The sequence below is a fragment of the Gobius niger genome (assembly GCF_951799975.1).
Source record: "Gobius niger genome assembly, chromosome: 10".
In the NCBI taxonomy this organism is placed as follows: domain Eukaryota; kingdom Metazoa; phylum Chordata; class Actinopteri; order Gobiiformes; family Gobiidae; genus Gobius; species Gobius niger.
In genome coordinates this window covers 18120888-18148769 of record NC_136861.1, presented here as the reverse complement: position 1 = coordinate 18148769, position 27882 = coordinate 18120888, and the positions used below count along the sequence as shown (strand labels likewise).

At 40.8% G+C, this 27882-nt stretch overlaps 1 protein-coding gene across 3 annotated transcripts in view; it reads left to right on the top strand.

The window, feature by feature from the left end:
* The window catches only part of axin1 (axin 1), a 31558-nt gene extending 5774 nt beyond the window's left edge, over positions 1–25784 (top strand). For 2 of the 3 annotated variants that reach the window (XM_079564400.1, XM_079564398.1), the window contains exons 3-12: positions 5119–5949; positions 9960–10079; positions 12215–12311; positions 14029–14166; positions 20259–20764; positions 21608–21766; positions 21986–22219; positions 22284–22391; positions 24322–24474; positions 25057–25784. In XM_079564400.1, the coding sequence (XP_079420526.1) occupies positions 5201–5949; positions 9960–10079; positions 12215–12311; positions 14029–14166; positions 20259–20764; positions 21608–21766; positions 21986–22219; positions 22284–22391; positions 24322–24474; positions 25057–25195 (2403 nt within the window). In that variant the 5' untranslated portion in view covers positions 5119–5200 and the 3' untranslated portion in view covers positions 25196–25784. Of the gene's footprint in view, positions 1–1467; positions 1689–5118; positions 5950–9959; positions 10080–12214; positions 12312–14028; positions 14167–20258; positions 20765–21607; positions 21767–21985; positions 22220–22283; positions 22392–24321; positions 24475–25056 lie in introns of those variants that run through there. The other variant, XM_079564399.1, reaches the window with a different exon arrangement.
* Positions 25785–27882: the final 2098 nt, after the last annotated feature.

Below are 27882 nucleotides of genomic sequence, written 5' to 3'. Positions count from 1 at the left end.
ATTGTGGTACCTCGTTTTAGAAATGCCCCTAAAGTATCTGAAAAACAGGGTTTGATGCCACTACTCTAATGTATGCCCCCTATGCTATTTGCTAATCCAATTTATCTTCTATAATCAGACATTTTACATAATAATAGCTATCATTTGACAACAAAATAGAAGAAGTATAGATATAGTTCTGTAATATCATTTTTTTTTATATAATAAAAAAAAAATCTTAATATGACAAGGATTCGGCTGGTCGCACTGGTGCAACGAAGGAGAACATTTTAGCAAAAGGATTTTTTGCCACATGCATTAATTGTGCCCTTGAGTTGGTCTCACTCTGGAGCCCTGCATATTGATGATAACAAGTAATGTCTTCATTTACATTTCTGAAAATCTCTTTAAATTGTATACAGGCCTGCCCTCTGTAAAGCACTTTTTTTTTTGTCATTGGAGATTCTTTTGCTTACATAACAGAAGAATTGTTTTATATTTAAGAACAAACTAACAATATGAAATTACCCCTGAGTTCATTGAGTTCCTGTAAACTGGCATCATGTCCCATTGGATAAAAGCACAAGCTCAGATATTATCAGGGTACTGTTTTGTGGTGTTGTTGATGTGAAAACCTGCATACTTTGTCCACGTCTAACCCAGTCACTGTGTGTCTATTATCTTTAATGACATGGCATAAACATGTTTGCTCTTCAAAACAAACAAGAAGACTCTAGATTGTTGCTGCAGCAAACTGAAGCTAACAGAGTCTGTCTGAAGTGGATACATCCGCTGAGCCAAACGAGCAGGACCACTGGGTTAGACCTGCTTCATGATTTAATAAAGAAATCAATAGTAATCGACATAGCAGTATTGATGGCCTGTCACGGAAGTGGAAGTAATTTCAAATACATAGATAATGATGTTTGGCCTCACCTTCCCTAAGACGCAAACAAAATCAATCAACAAAAAAATGGTGTTGGCCTAAAACAAATGTATAAGTGTTTGAGCTATGTCTCTTCCTATCTGGCCCACCCCTACACTGTTGTTGTGTTCTTGGCCAAGACGCATCACCCGCCTTGTCTATGTCAATGTATTTGCGTGTTAGTGGTGCCATTGGCGCAGATTGGCAGCCATGTTTCCATCAATCAGACTCACGGCAGGTTGAGTCTTCAGTAGCACAGACACAAAGCAGTGATATAAAGCATATAAATGATACAAATTAAAATGCTTCACTGGGTTCACCTACTCTGTTCCATTAACATGCTTTACAGTGCACTTACCGGATTGACTTTTTAGAACAGTTCGAAGAATGATGTGTGATCCGTTTCTATTTGCTTTAGTGGCAAAATGACATATTGTGGGGCGTGCTTTTATGCCTGCTTTTAGGTCGCGCGTTTTGGAGCGTTGTATCAGAGAGAGAGAGAGATAGAAAGAGAGAGATGGAGATTATCACACGGACTTGTAATGTAAGTAGTGAACGGATGAGGCGCTGTTTAGCCGCCGCCGCCGCCGCTGCTGCTGCTGGGATCTAGCCTTGGATTCACAGACAGTGAGAGACAGCAGACACAGCCATGGAGAGCTGGAGAGCGGACTGATTTCTTTGTTATTTTTAAAGTGTCGCCGCTCGGAACGATGTCGCTGTTGGCCGTGACTTGTGCGTCTTCAAGCGTCCGGCGCACCGCAACGCATCAGGGATATACCCACGGGTGAAGTATTATGCACTTTTCTCATGTCAGCCTTCTCAGAGATTTGGGATTGCGGTATGGTCGGGAGATACTGTAGCCTGTGTGTGCCATCGCTAACTGTTTGTAAATGTGTTTCGCTTGAGCTGCCGCGGGATTCCCGGGGTCCCTTCCCACACGGCGCGGGGACTATCCGCTGTTTCGTGTTATCCGCGGAGTGCAGCGGCTGAAAGGATGAAAAGGCAGCGACGTTAGTGGGTGAAATACAGTGTGACAAAGTTGTGCACTTGTCGGTGGGCTGCTGAAAAGGCCCCGGCGGTGTGTGTCAGTGTGTGTGCGCGCACACGGAGAGTTTGTTTCCAGATCCCCTCCCCCATTCACCGCCGCTGTTCGGGCTCGTTCTGCAAAAGGCCAAGACATGAATGTGATGAAAGGCTCACTTCAGAAAAGCAGCAAATTGAGCCAACCGTGCCCGCCTGTGATTTATTTCAATGGCATTTTCTGAAAGCGGCGTGTTACAATCACGACCCCTAGCCTGCACCGCTAGCTGTCAGGGCGCACACCTGTGACTGTGACATAAAGGCTGAACGAGCATCCGCGTGGTGTCAACTTGGCCTCGGGTCTATTCGGATTCAGAGGTCAACAAACTGATCACATGATTTGGATTTGGAGAGTGTATTTTATATTAGCCCGCAAGTGCGTAAAGGGGAATAACCACGAGGCTATATTTAGTTGGATTTTTTTGTATTCTGGCTATTAAATCCGCCGCACATGTCACACAGCAATTAGGATATAGTAATAATGACGAAATTGTGTCTCTCAAACGCTACACCAATGTTATTTGGTATTAAAAGATTGAGTGTTTCTTTCATTGTCCACCCCCTGTAGCCTATCATGGCCTGGAATGTAGCAGGTACTAGGGTTATACCTTCTCTTATTGAGCTCTATGGGGAGACCGCCTCAGGTCACTGCATTCAGATGTGGCAGCGACACTGACAGCAAAGTGTTTACCAATGGTCTTGGTCACCAGCCTTGTGGAAATGGAAAGTCATTTCCTCAAAGATATGTCCATTCCAAGATTATATTCAAGAATCAAAGTGAAATTGTGTTTATTGTCTACTATTTATTTCTTATGTTGCAATCTAGGCTATGTTTTGACAGTGTTTGCACCAAGGGAATGTGCAATCCCTATAATGGCCTATAGGAAGATAGCCTCAGGTCATTCTCTGCATTAAGAGGTGACACATGACAGCTAACATATACGTCACTGCTCCACTGCTGGGTTGACGGATGTGGCCTTGTAATTATTGTGGCTTATCTGCTTAAGCTGTAGTGTACGGCGTCCGGTTATATGTTTCTAGAAAAGATTGAAAATCACCATAATGCTATACATGTTGGTACAGAAAAGATTGCCTTGCAGATGGAATTATCTCCAGATTAGTATCTTGTAATTGTCTCCCTGTGCACAATTGTACACACGTATTGAAGCTCTTTCTCTTGCAAAATTAATTTTCTACGCATAACCCCCATCATTATTATAAAGAATCAATTACTTACTTATGTTTTTGCATGTTCTCTGTGCTGTTTATGCTTCAGGAGAGGACTTAGATTAATGCCGAATTGGCTCTCGATCACATTATTGTTTTAGCCTGTATTGTTTATCACATGCATTGGATAAGACATGTGTGGGTGTATGGTGCACCCTTAAGCTTAAACAAGATTGACAGTTTCTGCAATAATGTTATTTAGAAAACAGGATGGAAAATATATTTCAATATACATAAATGTGGAAAAGAATCCTGCCCAGGTCAAATAGTGCATTCAAAACACTAGATTATGTTGTGACCATTTCGCCCCATTGCCTTTCCGGTTGTAATGAGATTGGCCGCTCCATATTATAAGCTATTCCTGTTTTCCGACATTCCATTTACTCTGTGATTTGAACACTGATACCGAGGCTGATACCCTTGTCCTTGAACAACATCCCACTCTGAAAATTCAGCTTCCAGCCGACATACGTACATACGGCAGGAGAGAAGAGAGCAGTGGGTCGATACAATAGGGCAGCCAGATTGATTGCAGTCTTATCAAAATTGTGTTTCAAATGGTTGCAATTAGAAAACCTCAAAAGCTACAATTATGGAGGTAATGTCCTCTGCAGAGAACTACTGTATATATACATTAGGTCATATGAAATTTGATCAGACTGTTCTGAAATGTATGAGATGCTTCATTATTTTATCTGTAGCTAAAAATCATATCTCGATATTCATTCAGCTTCACAATACAAATTTAGATTCTGTTCGGTCACATGATAAAACACCCAAGCATAACCAAAATCTTTATAGTCAAACCTCAAATGAACTTGGATCGGATCGAATAGTAATATAGTGATGTAGTAAGTCTAAGTAAGTCACGTAAGCAGGTCACATTTCATGAAGCCTTAACACTGAGACAGCGCTGCAGCTCTGACTCTTGACCTGGATTACTTTGAAAGAAATCTGGGACATTAAGGCGAAAACCAGAAGTGAAGGCAGTGTTACATTATGCCAAACCACATTACACATGGAATGCCTTTACGTGATCGCACTTTATACAGTCATTATGCATGTGTTGTTGTTGTGGTTGTTGAGGCAGGATGATTTGACAGATGCTGAGCTGGTCACTGTGGTCTGTCCATTTGGATTATTAGATTTTGTCTGGGAATGTTATTCCTTAATCAGTTTGTTCTTTGTTCTCTGCTATTGTCACTGCATAGAATGGGGCGGGCGATAAGACAATACCAAATGGTGATTTCACAGTTTGGAGAGATTGTTATATTGTGTTTCTGTGCCTTTCTGTCACATGCCATTTTACTTCTCCCACTCCTCACATCGGTTAGCCTCCATCATGCTTTGAGTAGAAGACTAGAGTCAACAAATCCCAGTGAAGTGTAAACTCTCATGAAGCAGATAGCTTTATTTACCTCTTATATGGCAATATTAACGGTGCACTAAGTAACTTTTTATGCGGGGGAAAAAAAAGACTTGATATTTGCGTGTATTTGACCTTTCATTGACTCAGTGGCTTTATGGGTGCAGCATGACACCTTTGCTTTCCCTCACAGTGGCCTTTATGACACTCAACAATCAATTGTTTTGGGGTTTCAGGTCAGTTTCTGGTACGAACCCCTAAAAACATTTGATCCTGGAGCATCATAGAGGCCACTGTGAGGGAAAACAAAGGTGCCATGCTGCATCCATAAAGCCACTGAGTCATTAAAAGGTCAAATGTGGGCAAATATTAAGATTTTCTTGCATAGTGCACCTTTAAGTGTTTGAGTCGATCATACAAATCATAATGATGGTTTCAAGAGAATTGTGATGCAATGTCTTTTGCCATATTAGATGTCAGATGGGGTGAATATTCATATTAGTGTGATTAGTAATTCTTTTCTTTGTGTCTTTCTTTGCAGGTGTGTTTTTGCTGTGGCCTAAGAGGCGCTGTAGTTACACTGAGGTGGCCCAGAGGGGACGTGGTTTTTGGATGCTGTGACTATGAGCATAAGCGACTCGCGGGACTACTCAGTGGACCTCGGAAGCAGCTTCACTGAGGACGCTCCCAGACCCCCAGTCCCAGGAGAGGAGGGCGAGCTGGTGTGGAGCGATGTCCGCCAGCAGAATAACCTCGTTTTCTCTGCCAAAAACGAGAGCCTTAAGTGCGAGGCGACTGTGGCGACACCGCGCCGCCCCGACCTCGATTTGGGCTACGAACCAGAGGGCAGTGCCTCGCCAACGCCACCGTACCTGAAGTGGGCGGAGTCGCTGCACTCCCTCTTGGACGACAAAGATGGAATCGATCTGTTTCGAATATTTCTTAGCAAGGAGGAGTGTGAGGACATGTTGGATTTCTGGTTGGCATGTAGCGGCTTCCATAAACTTGAAACCAGCAAGGACAAAGAAAAGAATGAAGAAAAGAAAGTTAAAACGGCAAAAGTAATTTATAAGAAATACATATTAGACAACAATGGGATAGTTTCTAGGCAGATTAAACCAGCCACAAAGTCCTTTATCAGAGACTGTATCCTGAAGCTTCACATTGACCCTGCCATGTTTGACCAGGCCCAAACCGAAATACAGGCTATAATTGAGGAGAACACTTACCCCTTATTCCTAAAATCGGACATATACTTGGAGTACACTAGAACCGGTGGAGAGAGCCCAAAGCCGTCCAGCGACCACAAGCTGCTAATGGAGGAGACAGGAGCGCAGCGTGTTACCGGACCCCAAGAGGAACAGGAGAGCAGGTAAATCTCACTTCAGCTGTATCTCTCCACAGGATTTCCCTGTGAACTGCTGAATTAGATATAACCCTGAGAGCCCCCAAACCGGCATGAGTGCTGCCGACAAAGTTTGAAATGAAAAGAGAGTGAATGCGTGACTCCGGAGACCGCTCTGATAAAAGGAATGGGTCTGTGTGAAGCGCTTCTCTGTTTACACCTGTGTTGTTGAGGAGTGTCAGCGGCTTTTGGAGCAGCTCTGCTTTCCGTTTGAAGGTGGAGTTAAAGGGGTTTGAGTTGCAGGTATTGTGCTAAACGACTTTTATCTGGCAGGGTACTGCAGCATTGTAATGTAACATGGGATACCTTTGTGCAAGCAGCGAATTTCTATCTTTTATTTAGCCTGGCTTTACAATAATCCACTTTATAGACTCATAAAATGTGAGTGAGGCCTTTCATTTGAGGCCACAGCAGTTTATTGTTGGCATATAGTGAGACTATAAAGCAATTTGCTGTTTTAAAGTAAGATTGTAGAACTATAGTAGCTTTTTGTGTGTCTCGTGCAGATACGGTATGTTGGCTCAGATTTTTATTTATAAGAAAGGATAAAAGGAAATGTATTGATCCCACACAGCAGGACGACTCTCTCATAAAGAATTCCCACAAACGAGGCAACCAATAGGCAGCACAAAAAGCTGTGGATTGAAAAATGAAAGTGTGCACACTACTATTGAATTGAGGGAATGATATTGCTTGGACATACATGGTTTGCAGCATTTAATTAAGTATGTGTGTTTCTTACTGGCATTAGCTCATACACAGTAAGGTGATACAAATAATCACAAATTGAATGGCCACAATAAGCAAAAGGCTGCCATTATTTTCGTAGTACAAAATGAGTATTCTCTGCAAACACCCAAATCTGCAGTCTCCAGGACGTCTTAATAACCCTGTACTTTCAATCTCTGCAACCGTGTTCTGTAATACACGTCATTCTTGTGTTTCTCAAATGATAGTGTTCCTCGATGTGTATGTTATTTTAGTCAGACAATAGGATTAGAGAGGAGGAAGTTGCTGCCTCCGCGACCTGGCCCCGGATAAAGGGGAAGAAAATGGATGAATGGATGGATGAACAATTTGCTTTTGGCCAGTACTGGTATCAGAGCTTCACATTGGATTCTTAACATACAAAGTAAACACTAGAGGAAAATGGACAGATTAATGGTCAAGTCATGCCATTAAAACGATGTTAATTGCTCACATTAAAGTCTCTCCAATACAGATGATGTTGACACATAAGCACAGCCAAAAGATATCAGCTGTCTGCTCTGATTAATTCACTTAATATCTTTCTCTTTGTTTCCTCCAAATATGTGAAGCACTGCTTTTTCAAACATCACCAGTGGCGCTTAAGCTGGCTATTGATTGTGGCTTGTTGTTTGAAATACAGTATCTTTGTGTGAAACTTAGCCTCACACACCCCCTGTACGTCATCTCTGTGTAAATCCATATAGGAATGAGCGCGGTGCTCCTTCATCTGAGAGACTTAATTAGTCAGAAACGCTTTGAGCTCAAATTTCTATCGTTGTTTCAGCAATCGAGCATTTGGATTATATTACAGAAAGACTGGCTTCATTTTGAAAGAGTCTCTAGTCATTCCCTCATGTGGTGGTTTGACTGAAGCTGAGTTTATCATCTTTAGAGGCATCTATACAGCAGAGACATGCCATGAAAGACTTTAATTGTCATTTAGATCAATGATTCTCAACTGGGGCACCGGAGCCCAAATGGGGGGGGGGGGGGGGGTTCAGGACAATTTTCAACAGATCTTTCTTGCTAACAAGGGCTATTTATAAATTCAATATTTTTTATATTATTTACTGTGAACATGCATAAACAGAGAAACATTTATTATAACATCAACTCAATGTTTTTTGTTTTTGTTTTTCACAACTAGTCATTTTAAGTTGACAGTTGTATAAAGAAAACCCCATTCAGGCCACAAAACGACAATGCAGTGGTACAGGAGTGCTTGGTGATGCAGGCATATGCACAAATGAAAGGTTTTCTCTAAAATGTTTGTATTCATTTGTCTTTTTATATGCTAAATGAACTCAGAAATAAACGTTGTCACCCGCTCATCGTATCCCACTCCTTCATTAGCACACAGGGAGGGCTGAGCGGCCATGACATTAAAGGTCCCCAAAGTGAAGTCTTAAAACTGTAGACGATGCAGTTATTGTGGCATTTTGTCTCCTTCAGCTTCCACAGCTCAAGTCATTTTCCACGCGGCAGATTACGCACTGCTGCTGAATTTAGATGCTAATGAAATGTGTTTGTCAGAAAGGTTAATGCTGAACTTTGGTAGATTCTGCTTCCTTTCCCAATAGTCAGTAAAGCATGTGCCTCAGGGAATTCTAATTTGAATTAAAAAGTTGATGCCTTTGCGTGCATCTATAATTCATGTGGACAATGGCTTGTAAGAAATGTGTTCAGCCAAGTCTTTCTGTGAGGATGTAAATGGTGTCAAATGAAGCCTGCTGCCTGTCTGTAATCCTCCTGGTGGCTCTCGCTCAAGGATGAGCGACGTTAGGACAGCGGCGCTATTACAGTGTAACCGAGACGAGGCACACAATCTGTTAGATATACAGGACATGTAACTAGATGATATTACTAATGAATTTTCCAATCTAAGCACAAACCAAGGCTTCCTTTTCTTTGTTTTGTTGACATTTGTCTGTGAAGAACTCTGCTAATCTATGACATCCTCTGTAATTATGGCAGCACAAATAAATGCAATGAATCAAAACTGCCATTTTATTGATTTCTCTTAGCAAACTGCAAAGACTGCAATTACCAACCTAAGTCTGTCCCCATTTTACATCAGGATTCATCATGTATAAAAACCTGCTACCTCTTAGTTCACTCCTCTACAAACATGTTCTGAAATGCACAGCGTTTGCCACATAGCATAATTGCCAAGTCATTTTGTATTGTTACAATAGCAATAGTAGAATATTGTGTTCCTAAAAATTGTGTTTATTCATGTTTTCCAAAAACGGTGAAATATGAGTGAGGCAATTATGCTATGTGGCTAACAACATGCTTTATATTAGCTTAGTAGGTCAAATTTCAGCCTTCTTTTAAAATGTTAATGCTACTTTAACAATTTACCTGAACTGAGCAAATTTTCTTCAGTTTGAATTGACCCCAAACCTAAAAGCTTTAAAAAGTGCATCAAAATAGCAATGAAAAAGTGACAAAAACAAGGCGAAAACACAACAAAAAAGCAATGATATAAAGCTATGAAAAACCAACAATAAAACCACAAAAACGTAATGAAAACACAACAAAAAGCGACAAAAAAATGCAATGAAAAAGCAACCAAAAAAAACAGACAAAAACACTCCCAAAATGGGACAGCCACGCAGCGACAATGTGACAACAAAGTTACAGTCACTTTTATAGATCTAAGCTTTTTAATCTTAGCTTTTAGATTTGGGTAATACCGAACTGGAAAAAATACACTTGCTTCAGGCGGGGGGTAAGAGGTTACAATGTCCACTGTCAACTGCATCTTTATTCTTTTTTCTGAAACCCAAATCACAAATCTAATCGAAATAGCGATATACAGCTAAATCATATTAGGAAAATCACGATATACTGTATTTGCCAGTATAACCCGATCTACAATGTCTCCAGGTCCCATACATGGTAAACCAACATGACATTCAGAGTGACTTTCTTCAGCCTGGCTCTCTACACTTTCTGGGGTTCCTTGAGAAACACCCACTACATATAACTTTTAAAATGAATAGACAAATTGGACAAATAAGCAGTTTTTGGTCAATCACAAAAATGCTCACATGAACCATAGCAGCACTGTGTGTGTGTTCATTATGGCGTTGTTGATTTGCTAGCATGTTGTTCACTAATAATTCTCACAATAATTGTGAAAATCCTGACCAGCACAGTCCTCACTCATAACCTGTAACAACAATAAATGTAATGTGCCCTAACACGTTGTGTTACCATAGGCCTGATCCTGAATCTGTCCTGAACCTGTACTATGTGAATCCTGCCACCAGCGCCAACGACAGCGAGCAGCAGAGTCTATCCAGCGATGCAGACACTCTCTCACTCACCGACAGCAGCCTGTGAGTAGGAGCTTTGCCACAAAAGCACTGTATTATGCATGTAATAGTTTGCATGGTGTGAGCTCAGCGTAGTATTTAAACCTGGGCACTGTGCGGAAAGACGAAATACTGACCAGCAAAAAGCTTTGAATGGAATAAACCCCATCAAGGAATGTAAGGATCTAAACTCACTCAAAAACTCGGTTGAATATGATTCCGATATGCTGAATGCTGAATCAATTAATATGACAAACGATACTTTTTGCTTCTTAAAGGGACTATACGGAGTTTCAAAATGTTAAAATTATGTATTTTTCTCCCCCATCATGTTCCAGCAATGTCCTCATGTGTAGCATGAGCCCAGATCTATTCACCACAACTGCCTCTAAAATCCTGCACTATCACTCAAAATGGGGGTTAATTCGGGTCCGAAGTGCCGTCATGCACGAGCTTAATATAGAAGCTGCAGTTACACGTAAGACCTGAGATGGCAGTATTGAGCATAAAATGACCAACTTGCATCTAGTCCCTTTAAATGATCAACATGTAAAATTATACAATAACAAGCATTAAATGGAAGTGCTTAAAGAATAAATAAAGTAAATAAGTACATGTTTTGGGTGACAGAGGCACAGATTATAAAGCCTGTCATCTTATAACTGGAAGGTTGGTGATTAGAGTCCTGGATCCCATAGGTGCAGGCTGTCATTGTGTCCTTGGGAAAGACACTCTACCCACCTTGCTTATACTGTATAAACATGTCATGATGAGTGAGTCAATGCTTGGTGAATGCTGGAGGGGACAGTGGGGAAGATTGGCAGCCTCACTTCTGTCAGACTACCCCAGGGTTGTGGTCACGTATTTTCTGGACTATAAGTCGCACCAGCCAAAAAATGCATAATGAAGAAGAAAAAACAACTTACAACTTATGCAACTTATACTTCGGAGCGACTTATATATAAGTTAAGTCGCTCTGAAGTATAAGTTGCACCAGCCTTGGCAACTACCTGGGCATGGAGGCGTAACTGCACCGTTGACAAGCCTCTCCCGGCATCACGTTCAAGCTCTCATTTGGGAAACTTGTTCCGCTAGCTGTGGCCAGTTATATAACCTACGCTTTTCGCCAGTCCCTCACTCACTCGAAACGTTCTTTCTGCTCGATTACAGTTTTTTAAATCTTCAGTGGCACAGGAGTAGCAGATACTGGTACACAAGCCTAGAGCGCCCTCTAGCGACTGTCACTGTGAAAATAACAAACATGTGAAATTATATATTTTGATGTATAAGTCGCACCTGAGTATAAGTCGCACCCCCAGGCAAAATATGAAAAAAAGTGTGACTTCTAGTCCTGGGAAATACGGTAATTGCCTCCCTCCATTGAGCATAGAGTGAACCAATAACAGAATAGTCTTTTCCTTATGCAGGTTTTTCAACAATTAAGAATTTCTATGCAACTTCCAGCGCCTTTGCCTGAGCAAACCCGACATGTAGCCAATACTTTTGTAGTTGCAGAGATGGCACTGGGGAATTCTAATGCACCACAACTGGACATGAAGTGTGTTTACTGCCAAATGGATTAGAGGCGGCTATCTGCTAATTGGTCCAGAGCTACTGACACAAAATACTGTGAAACGCTGCATGACCAGTACCACATTGAAATGAGAGCCTCATCACTGCAACATGTAATGGTAATTTTAGAGGCCGCTTTGTGAGACAGTTTTTTTTTTGTCGTCTTGTGGTTTTTCCCAAAAGGCTGCTGGTGTCTGTCTGAAGCCTATCCCAGCCACTACATCAATACAGAGTAGCAACGGTTCACTTGTTTATTCAGCCTCTAGGGGCAATTAATATTCACCAGTTCATCAAAAAAAAAGAAAGAAAGAAAAAAAAAAGCCCACATTAGAGAGAGCACATGAACAAACACATTAATGAAACACTAAGATTAACCAGATCTAGCCTGTTTTAATCTTGGCCTCAACCTAAACTGGGACCAAACACAAACAATTCGCCAGTATACCGCCAACATGGCCACATTAAAACCACTATGTTTATAAGTTCACTTAGCAGGTTCACGGAATAACATTTGCGAGAAGCTATTCAAATTCAAATTGATGTTTATTTATGAGGATTTCTCGGTTAAAAAGGTCTTTGTGTTTCAGAGATGGCGTCCCGCCCTACAGATACAGAAAGCAGCATCGGCGGAAGATGCAGGAGAGTGTCAACGCGAACGGTTGTGTGCCACTACCTCATATCCCAGTAAGCTATTCCTGACCATCCCCCCCCCCCTCTCCCCTTTCCTATTTGACTGCATGTCTGTCTGCCTCATTTTTTCTGGAGATGTGCATACTTAAGCCGCCGCGTTGTGTCATCGGCGCTGTGATGGCGTATAAGAATAGCTGCTGGTGAAGAGAAGGCTTGTCTAAATGTAGCTTGATGCGTCTCCGCTATAAGCCGCGTGTGTGCCAGAGCCGAGCACTGAGCAGACACCAGTCCTCCCCTGTGACAGCCCGATGCCTCCCGCTGCAGCTCAGCCCTGTCTCTCGCTGAGAAAACCCCAGTCCTAATTAGGCCTTGGAGTAAAAAGTCAAATTAAAAAATCCACACGTAGCGTCCTATTAGAATGCATGGACTATATGGTGAAGCACAAATCCCCCATGTACTGTATATGCATGCGATTCCACATTCATCATGACGGGTCAGCGGTATTGACCATGTTTGGAGAAGTATTGTCTTCATGCTACAGAACAAATGGACCCAGTGAGCAGAATTTTAAAAGCGGTCCCGGGTTCAATTCCAACCTGGACGGAGCCCCACTACTCCTTACGGGTCGTCCCAGTGGCGTCGAAGGATCAGTGCAGAGGACCAATTTTGTTGTGCAGTTGCTGTTTAATGACAAATAATGAACCTTAAAGGGATATTTATGGATTTTTGACATGGGGCATCATTTCCTTGTTATCCAAAGTGTTGTTGATTTCTGGAGATATATATATTTTTTAAATTCATGCAGTCATTATATTTGAAGTTTAGTGGTGCTAGGCTAGTGCTAGGCTAGCGCATGTCTATGGTAACGAGTAGCCTGCATTAAAAACCTCTTCAAAATCATCGGGTAGTCCTCCAAACGTTGCCATATCTGATTTGTAGAAAACTCCTTTCTGAATTCCACATGAAATAGTGCCAGCCGCAGGTAAACAAACTACTGTAGATCCGGTAACCTTGCAGAGCACTCCGCTGCTGCGTAGCTTACAACCAGGAAGCTGGTGCTGCTCAAATTTAAGTTATTTTAAATGCAAAATGGTTATATTTCATACATTATTCAGTCAACACAGACATTTATATCGGTAGTCTGGGGTTATAAGTGATTTGCCTCAGGTGCACTGTGCTTGGGTCCGACTGTTTTTAATGCAGGCTACTAGTTACCATAGACATGCACTAGCCTAGCACTAGCCTGGTGTCACTAAACTCCTCAAACATAAGGACTGCATGAATAAAATGTCAAAAATCCTGAACTATCCCTTTAATCTTAACCTTAAAATGTCTTGTCTCCGAGTGGGCTTATTCTTCATAAAATCTACCCATTTTTTTGATGATGATATTTTAGTTCTTGTTTTCTAAGTTCGGGTTCTCCCGGTATGCAGTGTATTTCTGAGGTGCCAGTCTTGACACATCCTGCTAAATGTATACATGCTGGGGGATGGCCAAAGTGATTAATAGGTTCATATTTACTGTATCGTAATGCCAGCACAATTTAGATCCATCATTTTGTCACCCGCCTTCATTTGTATTCTGGAGACAAATCTTGTTGCAGGCTCATTTAAATTCATTAAATTCGCTCATGTTTTATTCCCTTCGTATCGTCACCGGGGGGCCCAGGTCAAAAGGTGTCAGAAAGTCGCAGTGACAATAAAAACAGGCATTTACTGTGTGGATTTTCTATTGTTAAGTTTAAGTTTATTTCCGTTTCTTTTTTCTTAAGCGCCCGAATCGGATTCCTAAGGATATCCACGTGGATCCGGAGCGGTTTGCAGCAGAGCTCATCAGCAAACTGGAGGCAGTGCTGAAGGAGAGGGAGGCAGAGGAGAAGCTCGACGAGTGGCTCCAGAGAGTGAGATTGGTATGTACAGTACAGTGTACGCACGAGCACAGTGGGGTTAGTGGACTGGGCTGCTGGGTTATGTGCATTTAAATGAGCCTCACTTTGTAAGGTTAACTCAGTGCTGACTATGTGAATGTAGTAACATAACTGTCAGGCAGTTAATAAGGTTGGAAACTAAGGTATGCAAATACATAAACACTCATTTGACTTGTGTTGTCTATAGGGCTGTCACGGTATGAAAATTTTACCTCACGGTTATTGTGACCAAAATTATCACGGTTTTCGGTATTATCGCGGTATTTTTTTTAATGTGTGTTAATATGTTCAGAAAGCATTGATAGTCCTACACAAACTGAAATCGTTTCAAAAAAGTTTAACTGTGCTTGCTACATAAAAAAATACAAACAAAGCCTTTTCACATCAAAGTAAAGGAACTATAACGATGTGTTGTTGATCGTTTCGAGGGTATTACATGGACTATTTATAGTCAGAAACGAAGATAAACCGTCTATATCAGGAAAATTGTTGTTGTCCTTCCAGTGAGCTTTCACTTTGCAGATTTGGGAAAATACCATCATTATTAAATTCATAAAACTGCGGCGAGAGTGAATCTATTGCAATCTGCCACCGCCCACCGGGAGCCCCGTAACGCATTGTGCCATCGTGCGGAGGTGTCCGCGACATGGCTTATGTACTGGCGGTGGCGCTGCAGCCGCACTATGAGGCGACTCGTTACATTTTCCCTCAACCCAAAGTCCCACATCAGCATTTCAGCTAAAACGCCAACGTTAACTTACTGCTATAGAGCTGTGGGAGACGGTCACGCAGGTGAGTCAAGAGGTTCGAAGTATTGCTGCATTTGGAGACACTTTTTCCTGCACGCTCCGCAAACTGAACTCTGAAGGCTGATAGATCCTGCGCGCTGTCGTGTCGGACATGATTCCAGCTTCGAGAAAGTTTTGTTTGGGTTGCAAACAACAAAGTGCGCATGCGCGGACACTGCAGCAGATGAGACGGTGGCTGGTGAGGCTCAACGTGCCTACACCGCGGGTGCGGTTATTCACCGAGACAATAATAAAAACACAAAACAAGACTGTCATTTTCACCGTCAAAAGTTTTACCGGGTTTTACCGCTACACCGGTTACCGTGACATCCCTAGTTGTCTATTGGACTCCAATGCAGCTCCTGCATTGGTGAACACTGGTAAGGCAAGGCAAGTTAATCTGTAAAGCACAATTTGTACACAAAATAATTAAAAGTGCTTCACAGAGTGTTAAAGGGACTATACGGCCATGTCCTAATGTGTAGAATGAGCTCTGACCTGTTTACCACAACTGCCACTAAAATCCTGCACTGTCACTCAAAAAGGTGTTAATTCGGGTCCAAAGTGCCATCATGCACGAGCTTAATATAGAAGGTGCAGTTACGCATAAAACCAGAGGTGGCAGTAGTGAGTATAAAATGACTAACTTGCATCTAGCCCCTTTAAAGCAAATCAATCTGCAATAATAAGGCAAATAAAACCAATTAAACTCATATTTTTAAATTATACTAATTAAAAGAGAAGGCAACAATAAAATACTTGCAGTTGTCATATGCACAATTAAACAGAATTGTTTTCTACCTGGTTATGAACACTGTCAGAATTGAGGCCCGTTTAACATCAAGGAAGACTGTTCCAGATAATAGCTGCATAAAACTCACCGTGTTTAGTCCTGACTCTTGGCACTAGTGGGAGACCAATCCCTCAGGTCCTCAGAGCCCGAGCCGGTTCATACAGCACCAACATGTCAGAGAAGTTTTAAAGTCTTTTCTCCCAGTGACAAGAAGCTGAAACTTGAGACCTGGCTATGGTCCTGTCCTTTCAGCAATGACGTTATGTGTTTAATCTTTGAGTACAAACTTTCACAATGGAATTTACTTTTTCTAATGTGAAGATAATTTCTTTGTTGTCCCTGGTGAATGTTGGGTGAGCGGTCATGTGTCCATGGGATTATCAGTTTAGCTACTGCTTCAGAAAAATGCCCTCCAGTGATCAGTGGAACTCTCACAAGACACACTCCCGTCTTATGGGACACATGTTATTGTTATTTTTTATAAATATGACACCATCTATTTCATAAAGTGATTTCGGAGGAGAGTATTTCTTCAAACATCACTGAACACAATCATCTTAAGAACAATCTGTGCAAAGTATTGCCAAAACACAGGGGAGGGAGGACGCTGTGGCTCTTATTACTCGCATCATGAAAGTAAGATCTGTTTTAAGTGGTCATGTCATCAGAACAAATTTCCCAAAATGAGGAACATTTCACAGCAGCAACAACTAAAAACAGAGTGTTGTTTGTGGAGCAGTTTTTGAACCAAAATAGGGCTGTGTTTTTGGCTGTTTGGCTGAAAGTTTCCTCGAACAAAGGACACTTGAATTGATTTGGCCTCTATGAAAATAATGAGGCCAGCCTTTAAGTGTGTGATTAAAACCATGAGTGACTTGGAGAGGTGCGTCCTTGGCCTGTGTTCGATCTGGCTTTGTCCATAAATCAGATGGTGCACCTGCTCACTCTCCTCTGTGAGGCAGGATCAGTGGGCCGCACGGCTTGATGTCCCTTTAGCGGTGATTAAAAGCTTTCTGAAATACCCCTCAGCACCACGGGCCAAGTCTGTGGTCCCAAAGCAGACACTTCATGTGTTTGGCCACATAAAGAGGCGGCAGGTCCTTTTAAACCCGAAGGAAGCGGTTGTTTGAGGGTGAGAAGTGAGCTTCCCTTTATGGTTTTCTGTAGCAAAATATAGTCTAATTGTCCATACACAAGACTTAACATGTTTTTTATTTAACATTTACTTGTCAAGGTAAATTCCCTTGAGATTAAAAACTCTTTTTGAAGGCAGTGCTGGCTAAGAGGCAGCAAAAGTTACAGAGCTACTACATATGCACACAAGCACAATTAACAGTTTACAGTTAAAGGTACACTACATAACATTTTGGTCTATACTGTTGACATAAGTACAAAACATGCTCCTAGTGACCAGCTCAACACTGAAAATGCTATTACTGCAGTGCATAAGAAAAGAATGGATTTGGATGAGGACCTAACCTGTTTAAATCTCAAATTCTGCTGACTTTAATCACATGTACTGTACATGGAGACGAGCTGAAGACGTACCCACTCCCAGTAACGTTACAGGCGTGTCTTAGGAGAGCTGAGCCGTTCACAGCAAAGGCACGTGTTTTTTGTGCATTTATGATGAAAGTTACTTTGAAGCTTGTACTTCAATTTTATTTATTGGGTAAAATTTTACGCGGCGTGGCTTTAAGTTGTCTCAAGCGCTGTCTGTTTGGATTTAAAGATATTAAAAGAAATAAACTCTGTTTATTCACACTATTTTTTCAACTTGTTCCATACAGAAAGAGCAGCAGAGTAAGCAAATGTTCTTTTCCCCAGTTTCATAGGGGCTGATGGAACAAAGAGCAACTAATTCATCTCAGAGAAGCATGGTAAACATGCTATCTTCAGAATTATGTGAACATTTTTCCGTATTCTAAAATGAATTTAAACATTGAAACATTTGCTGTGACGAGCCGCTTTTCCAACTCAAAAGAAAAACGAAACATTTTTTGAAAGAAAAAGTGCCCAGTGGAGGAAAAAGGCTGTGTAAGTTGAGACAGTTGACTTTTTTTTCTAAACCACATGTCAATCTGACTGGGGATGTGTTCTTGCTCAGTATATTGGCTCCACGTCAAAATTCATAAAATTATTTTGCCATGGCTCCTTCCTGATATTCCTTAAAACAACATTAAATTTTAAACATAAATGTATTATTTAAACGCTGTCATACAGCATCATACTTTCTGCATTTACACCACCCCAGTCTCTCACCACGACATGTAAACAACACTCACGCGAACCTTCTGCTGAGGCAATTCCACGTTGAATGCCTGTTTCATTAAGATGTCCATTGTCTGCCTGAATCAAATCTAAGTGCACAATGAAGGCTTGTGGAAAAGCAAACATGTGCACCATTGTTGCAAGAGGATACAGGCTGTTGTGCCAGGGAAAGACATAGTTGCATTTTTGTAAAGGAAAATAAAACTTCTGCTGTTGCAAAGAGTGTTCCCCTATTATTACGAAATTAGTTACAAACTGCAGATGGGAAGGACTGCCATTATTAAGCATTACATTTTCTGCTCCAGACAAAACAGCCAGTTTCGTCACAGTCTCAGAATCCATATGGCTCAAAGCTGGGAACCTGATTTTTGGAGTTTAATGTTACTTCCAGTCCCAAATCCTTTCTTGCTCTCACGTTATTTGAAACAACTCTTCATGTAAAATGATTTTCAGTATGATGGCGAAGAAAGTGAAATGAAGCCGGTCGGACTCACAGCCAGTTTTTTTTATTTTACACATTTCTGCATTTACAATGTGCCCCATGGTTGAAATGTACTTACTTTACAAGAACAGTGGTTAGGTTAACCCAGCTTTAAAAGGCATGTGGTTTCCTGTGTAGCTTTGGTCTTCTCTCACTAACACTGCTTAAAATGTATTCTTAAACTAAACATAGATTCAGAAATGACTGGATTGCGACTCAAAAATATCACAACTATGCTCAGGATTGATCTCTTTTTTCATTATTAGTTTTCAACTAGTTAGTTTCAATCCTGGCAGATGCTTAAGGTACTGCTCTCTGATCAGTGGTATTTACAGGTCGTCCATAGGCACAGGTTCAGCAGTTGACAAAGTCCTTTTGATCTCTTTCCTCTCATCTCTGCTCCCCGCTTTGCCCTCGGTATAAGTTCAACCCTGGAGCAAATAAAACCTCTTTCTTTCACCACAGCGGGGATCAAACCATGGTGTTTTTGTGAAGAAACTGCCATGTCACATAAATACTCGTCTTCAACGCCGCGCTTAACCATTCCCCCTGAAGATGCCTCTGACAGAAAATGATTGATTTTTCTCTCATTCTGAGGTTTAACTCGTCAATATTAGAAACAACATACATTTATGCATGCACTGAATCCCCAGAAGACTTTCATCTGCAAACCTCTGCAGTGAGGGATTGAACATACAAACCAATGCTGCTGTAACACAGAGACTGGAATGCGCCCTCTGCTGGTTGTAGGAGAACAGAACATGCGTAAAGTTGTAACATCATTGACATATTTGATCAAACGGGAGTCCTACAGGCTCACGGTTTTAATTTGTTTAGTAACTTGGTTAGTCTTGAAATGTCTGCTTTTCTTGAGTCAGGAAGATCCAGCTGCTTTGATTTATTAGATTTTATAGCTATTGCTTAATCTATGGTTTATAATGATATCTATGTATTAGAACTATATCGTCCAAGCTAATAGTGTGAAGTGGAATGAGTTGTTGAGTTGCTGTTGAAAGCCCTATACCCGATTTCATTTTTTTTCTAGTACCATAATAACTTGTGTTTTGTCCTCCTTCAGTTTAATGTAAACTGAGACATTTGTGGGATAAAAATACATTAATTATAAAGCATTTGTGTCAATTTCATGAACTTGTAGGCTACGTTTTGTTCACATTTCTTTGACTTTGGCCCTGAAAAGTAATGAAACATGCTTATGAATTCATCCCTGTGAAAAATTTGATTTATTTTCGCTTTTTTTTTTTTTTTAAAGAATATTAAAGATAACGCACAAAAAAAAAAATCACTATGATTTACAAAGAGCAAAATCTGTTGTTTCACCATACATGGCTTGACACAACCACTGACTATGAGTGAAAAAAAAAAAATTGTCTTATCTTTCATATTCTTTGAAAAATAGTGAACAATATGTAAACTTTTGAGCACAACTGTATGTAAGGAAAATTAATAATGTTAAGAATGTGTTTGGACACAACTGTCAATTTGATTTACTTTCTTAGGTACAGGCTCAAGAATGTTTGTTTGTCGGTCTTTGATGATTAGTAATACAGAACGACTAAATCAATTGTAAATATAACCTACCGGTACCAATCCCTCCATTGCAATGCTGTATTTTATTATGTTGATTATTATGATTATTATAAGTGATACAAAGCGAGCTATATAATGATGTCCCTTGCTGAATTTGTTTGCTTAGTTTATTAATTATTCTTTTCTTTTGAAGGAGGAAGATGGAAATGAACCAAACCCTGGCTGTTCCATGTCTGGTTATAGACCTCCCCCTGGAGGTCACTTACAGAGTTACACCTCCCGCTACGCAGACGTTTACGGCAGTCCTTTTGCAAGAGATGCTCATGAGGAGAACCCCGAGTTGATCCTGGATGACCATGTGCAGCGCGTCATGAGGACCCCCGGGTGCCAGTCTCCAGGCACGGGACGACACTCGCCCAAGTCCCGCTCCCCGGACGGCCTCCCCTCATCAGGCTTCCCATCATCAGGCAGGCACACGGGGCAACCTGGGTGCTCTGCGCAGGGTAAACATCCGCAGAGGCACGCGGCGAAGCACTCTCACCACATCCATCACAGCTACAGCGGGAAGTCTCAGCAGGAGGCCGAGGCAGCCATGAGAGGGCACCCCCACTGGGGCTCAGACGGACATTACGGATCCAAACCTCGCACCTATGCAGACAGTACGGGTTACGGCACTACACAGGAGCACACAGGCTACAGGTACGTGTCACACCGCTCAAGCACCGTTACATTTTAGACTGACAGTAATAAAGAAGTAGTATTAAGAAATAGGGACACACTTTAATATTAAATAGAATATTAAATAAAAAGAATTATAAAATATATCCTACCACAGCTAATGTAGTCTTTTGCATATTTAACATATCATGATCTGTTAATATGGTAATATCATTAAAGTAAAATGAGATGAACAATATTTGTTACATTTATTTAGTATGTGCACAACACACACATTACATGAGGAACATTTACAAAACAAAAAAAATACACATCAGCTTTTCTGATTTGTATTAACCAATGTTTTCAGATGTGACAAGACCAGGGTATTTATGCGATGTTTTAATCAATTAAAATATGCATTTACAAAATGAATAAGGCTATACTACACTGCAAAAAGTAATCTTGAAATAAGCACATTATCCTGGAATAAGTACTTTTGTCCTTGATTTGAGAGTCTGATTTCAAGAAATCTGTCCATGGGGCAGGATATTTACACTTAAATTAAGATAAAAGAAATCACAGCTCTCAAATCTAGATGAAAGATCCTAAAGCAGAAGTAACTCGTGCCCGTAGAGGCCATGCAGGTGTCGTGTTGCATTTTTTACTCGTTAATTGTCCGTGAGAGTAAATACTACGCTGACAGAAAAGACAAAGGGAGAGAGCGATATTGTACATCCAATTACACAATGGAATTTTTTAAAACTCAAACTTGGCTGTAAATACTGTTTAAATGGCGCTAGCCCGCTGTTAGCTTTACCCGTGCCTAGATCATGCAATTATATCCTATTACTATATTCTTTAACTGTTTTTCCACCTCTGTAGTAGGGGAGGTCCATGTAAAAGAGGCTGTAAGAAAGGAGAGGAAGTGCGTGCGTTCGACATGCCAAGCCCCGGAGAGGATGTGGAGAAGAACCAGAAGATCCTGCTGTGGCTGATGGACGGACAGAAAGAGGTGGTTCGACACAAGAGGAGCCCATACGGGTGAGTCTGGACACTGGCTATATATTGGGTAGTGGCCCTCATTAGCGTTAATGTGGACTAACCCAACTTTTTATCTCGTGAGCTGTAGTACTACTTTTACATACTCAGTAGCCAAGATGACACTATATTAGTTCGAGATCCCAGCTGTAAATTATACCTTTATGTATTACTTATAGACTTAAAATAGGGAGTATTTGATGTTTCTTGTTCCATTTGCAGGAGCATCTCTGGGTGCAAAAAGACCACAGCACACGAAGGGTTACATCTGTGCTCGAAGGACCGCTCCAGCTCAGGCCACCTGACCCGGAACAACATCCAGCCGTCCCACCCTTTCATCCAGGACCCCACCATGCCTCCCAACCCTGCCCCGAACCCGCTCACACAGCTGGAGGAGGTGTGCCGGCGCCTGGAGGAGGAGAATATCAAGTCTGGAGTGGTGCAGCCGAAGCAGAGGTGAGCTTAGACTTAACTTTTCTGATCCATGAGGGGAATTGTTTTAATTTTTGTTGTCTTGCAGGTATGTGATGGAGGTGATCCAGAGGGGGCGCTCTGCGGTCAGGCCAACACAGTGCCCTCCCATGAACGTGGTCCCGGCCGTTTCAGACAGCGAGCTTTCTGAGCCCGAGTAAGTCCAGAGCACATTTGCATTCTGACAAAAATAACTCATTATCAGAATTGCTTATTTCCTAAATGAATGAGGTGAATGAGGTTTTGTTTGATGTTGACTGTCATTAGGCCAGAGCTCAAGAGGTTGATGAAAGGCAGGTTACTCGTGATTGTCCCTTTGAAGACCTGTAATGACCCACGCTTGATACATTTCCACATTCATCATGGCTAATTATTAACCTCTTGTCATTTTACATAAGCTAAGAAAAAAAATACACATTGGTTGGTGATGATAACTTGATCTCTGCTAGTGTGGTTTCCTGATTCCAGAAAATTCAGCCACAAAGGGTCACATGTCTAATTAATGTCGATTTGCACAGAATTATGGGCATCTTTTAGCCTGGTCAGCCAGCTACTTCAAATATTTAACGCTCAAATAAGGAAGACTTTTTGTGTACTGTAAATCCTGTGTCATTCAGATCATCATCATTCTGTTTGTCAGTCGTCTGTGGGATTTGTGTTAGTTCTTTTTCATGTCTTTGTACTCGGGTAAGAAAAGCAAAAGCGTATAGTCTGGCAGGACAGGCTTCTTAAGTAACCCCAAGCCAAATCAATATGCAATGCCTTGGAAGATGTTGATGCTTTGCTGTTACAACCTTGTAAGAAAAAAACTTTTTTTTTCTTTGTGGATCAATAAAGTATGTCTGTCCCTAGATTGTCTAAAATAGTTGTGTAACATTACCATTACCACATTTTTAAAGTGCATATGACAGGTTTTAATGCTTTTGAATATATGACTTATTTAAAAGGATAACATCAGCTGCATAATTATCATTTTATTTCAGTGAAGCAGCCATCTTAATGAAGAAATGTTGGCCAGAAAAGTTATTTTTATTTGAATGTTTAAGCTGCTGAAGTGACATAGATGGAGGTAAAGTTCCATAGCAGTTTGACTCACTCATTTCCCAAACATTTGTTAAGTGATGATGTCATCGCTCCACTTCCAGGTCCTATGGAGCCCTATTCTCTATGATGGGCTTAAGCTGATTTTGACCTGCAGTAGAGCCGACTACAATGCTCTTTTGAAACATGTGACTGCAAATTATTACATTTATTCTGGATCTGGCATTACTTATCAATGTTTTTTTCTATACACAATGAAGGCTAATTTATATACATTAAGAATTTCTTCATTTTACCTGGAGAAATGGTGAGCTATATTGTTTGAATTAGGTATAAAACAGTTGTTGGCCTTATACCTGTTGTTATTTCAGCAGGAGATTCAGATAAAGAGTTTTTTGCTGTGTTTATCAGTGGATCTCTCAACAGTTTGGTGCCGAAAGTAGCTTATTATTGTGTGTGATGTCACACTCAACAAACGTATTGACTTGGCAGGGCAACACTTTAAAATTGTTGTCCTTCATCTACAGTATGTTGCGTCCTTTCGGTGTCCAATAAGTAAGTGAAACTATAAACATCACAAAAATGGCCAAACTAAAGAAAGCTGTGTACAATCTTTAGCAAAGTCTTAAATCTAATTGTGCTAACTATGTTTTTGCAAAAATTGGGTCTAATGCTCTGAGTAACTCTGAGTGATGTTCTGGAACGCCGACTGTAACAAGTGAATTTCTCCTTTGTGAGATCAATAAAGGTTTATCTTATCTTATCTTATTTTAATGTGTCATATGCACTTTTAAGCTTAATTGACCTTAAATTAGCTCTATTTGCTTTTATATTGCCAATAGAAAAATCTGTTATGTACTTAATTGGATTTGTGCAGTATTTCTGTCACATTTAAATGAGCTTCTTAAATTCCCAATCTTCAAACCGGCACCTTTGCTTTTTTGAAATGTTTAAACAGGTAATATAAAAGGGCTATTTTGTCTTTTCCTTTGTACATGTACCTTTAGTTTTCCAACGTTTGCTTTTCTTTTTTGTTTTTCTTCAAGGCACAAGGCCAGTAAAAAGCAGCCGAGTGAAAAAATGACTGTCGCCTATTACTTGTGTGAAGAGCCAATCCCATACACGACCAGTGTGGAGCGAGGGAGGGTCGTGACGCTGGGACAGTTCAAGGAGCTGCTCACGAAGAAAGGAAACTACAGGTCAGTCATGAGGAGCTATAGTTTGTAACATGTAGGAGCTGGGATGTTGATTTGCATGAAAAAATTCAGAAATTAATCAAAACTTCCAAGCTAGTGTTGGCAGTAACTGCAGACGTTAACTCTAATTGACTCTGTGCATAACTTCAAATCATAACAACAGCGCCCAAGACGTGACTTCCTGTTTCAATCCAGCACACCAAAATAAAAGCACCATCTTATTCATTAGTTCAGCAGTTCATTAGTTCAACTTTCTTTCTGCCTAATTATTAACAGACAAAACACTTAAAATGGGTGTATTTAATTATATTCTTGTAATGTTGTAAGTACCTGCTGTATTAATCTATGAGTGCTTTTATTTTGGTGTGCTGGATTGATACAGGAAGTCACTTCTTGGGTGGCATTGCTATGATTTGAAGTTAGGCACAGAGTAAATTATCATCCGATATTTAGTGACATTCACTTTTACAGAGTGTCACCATGGTTACGGCACTCTAAAGTGATGTAAATGAAAACTGTCTACTCTAGCCCCCCCTGCGTTATCATCCACGATGCAAGACTGATATAATAATGTTTGTGTTGTAGGTATTATTTTAAGAAAGTCAGTGACGAGTTCGACTGTGGAGTGGTGTTTGAAGAGGTGCGAGAGGACGACGCCGTCTTGCCCATTTTTGAAGAAAAGATCATCGGGAAAGTAGAGAAGATTTATTCTACTGTAAGTTGATGAGAGGAGATTCTGCGCGAGGCTGAGGGTGAAGGAAGTACTGAGATGAAGGAAGCAGCAGGTGAGGTGTTTGGATGTGGCTGATTAAGCACTGCGGAAAAGACTGGACTATTTCTTTCAAGTGGAGTAGCATTGTACAGTTTAGTAGTCAAATGAAAAGAGCGACATATTTTTATATGAAGCACCAGATGGTGTCCTTTCTTAAGCAAGTACCACTTTGTATGTGTATTGTTACCAGATGTGTACAGCTTGTTTAAAGTAAATTTTATATCTATTTAAGTATTTAAAAGGCTTTTTGTTGTTTTAAAGTAGGATTCTTGTTCTGCTGAAGATGATTTCTAGGGTTTTTATCTCTGCCCACTGTCCCAAAAGCCCCCTTTAATCAATTGTAGCTTTTTGCTTGTAAAAGATCAGCCACCACTCCTTATGTTGTGACGTCTTTTGTAGAGTTCTGCCCAGTGTAAAGACTTCAATTTACCTAAAATGTGGATTATGTATAATTATTCCCTGATGGTTTGCCCAACCTAAACACTGTGTTACTGTAGCTGCATTATTCGTCTTCTAATAACGCATTTGTTTTGGGGTTTTGGTCACATGTGTCAATTCAGATTTCTTTTGATGTTTAGTTGACTGATGCGATTAGATCGTGTGTTGCCTTTAGCTTCTCTATTACTACCCTGAAAACGCAAATTGAATGCTAATACTTGAAGTGAAGTGCCCTATTGCTTAGCTTCCACATTTATCTATGAGATAATGAGGGCTATACTCTCACATGTGACAATCCTGTTTACAGTCCAATGTAAGATACTGAAGTGTGTTTGTCCGTTGCCAGGCACTTAATGATACAGTAGCCTTCTATATCTTTGCACGGGTCACGAATCCAGCTCGAGTGAGTCAAGTACAGACAGTTTTAGTAGATCGCATTACACCAAAGATATGAAACAGAGCGCTCTGAAATGCGGTGACCGTCACAGAGGAATATAGTTTGGTTTGTACTTTTACTCATTTTGTAACCAGTTAAAATGTTACAATGCAGCTAGAATGCTTTTTTTGTTGTTGTTGTAGGTCAAAATGACAAAGCCTAAACCAAGAGTTCAGAGGGCTATACTACAAAGCTGGTTGAACTTGTCCTGGATTAGTTCCTCTAACCCAGGTAGACAAATCCAGACATGGAGCCTCTGGCTAAGTAGTTCTACAAAGCCTGTTAATAGTTGGTTTAGTTAAGCCTGGGTTTCTCTGAGGATTTGTGTGCGCGTTCATGTGAAACAGGAGGAAGCAGCGCCAAGCAGTTCATCTGAATATCAAAATCTATCACTAAACTCGTCACTTATACATCATACAGGGTCATGAACGGCTTGTGCCTAAACCAAGCAGCACATAAGGAGTTTGTTCTCATTAACAATCTTTATTAAAACTGAAATGCAACACCCGCACTATTATGTGGACAAGAAATAAGATGTAGTCATCTAAAATCTGCATCAGCCACATACATAGTATGTAGTAAAAGTTAAAAAGTTCCCTGCGCCAATCCAAATAAAGGACTTCTCTCGCCGTTGCTCAAGTCGCTTCCTCCTCTTCCCTCTCTGCTCCCTCCGGTCACCGCAGAGTTTGGATGACGATTGGAGGATTCTTTCCTCTGATTGGTCAAAGAGCTGTTTTCTTATCTAAGCTGGAACTAAACCTGGTCCAGAGCAGGTTTTCTGCTAGGGGCATGTTACCATGGAGACCTACCTTGCTAGAAAGTTATCTAGCTTTGCAGAAACGCAAAACCAGGGTTAACCCAGAACTCACCCTCTAATCCAGCTTCGTAGTTTACCCCTCAGGTCACTAAATCACAAATTAAGAACAACAGAACATGACTGCGTATCTCTGAAACATTGCTGTGTTTGGGTCTTGGTACCGCACAGCAGTACCACTAAGGCGGGCTTGCCCAAACCTTTGGGCCACATACAGAAACATATCTGAATCAGACGGCCTCACAGCACAGTTGACATATTTCACCACATCATAAGAGGAAGTGCAATTTGATATTGAAAATATCCTTGCTCTATGGCAGTGGTCCTCAACCTGTGGCATCCGCAGTTTTAGACTTTCATTTGCTATTTATTTTAAATGAAGATTATATCAATATTATTACAGACACTTTAGACATTATTTAGTCCATTTTTTATTTGTAATTTTTCTAGGCTTTTCTAGGCTATTTTTAGTAGCTTTCCTCCTGATCTGATCTTGATCTCGGCCTAGTGGTGGTACCTGAAAGGTCACATTTTTTTAAGATAAGGTGGTAGTTTAGTGTGAAAAGTTTGAGAACCATTGCTTTATGGTGTTAGTGCTGGTACTAGCATTGATTTTTAATTGGATGCCATATTTTCTGTACATGGTGGATCCTACATACATCCACGCTGTCATGAAACCTTTCTATATGTGAAATGAAAAGCATTTTGCGAAGGCCAAACAGCTCAGACGTAAACACACAGTTGAAGAATGTCCCATGTTCCCTCTGGATTTCCTGTTGTAAAACACTGTATTATTAATGCTAGTAAGCACAGCATCAATGGCCCTTAATGGCACAATTGATGGCTGCAATCTTTAATCCGTCGGGGACATGAATAAACTCCCTGTGCTTAACGCCAACTGAACAAAACAAGTGGACCTTGGAGTATTCACTATGAAATCCTGTTTGACTG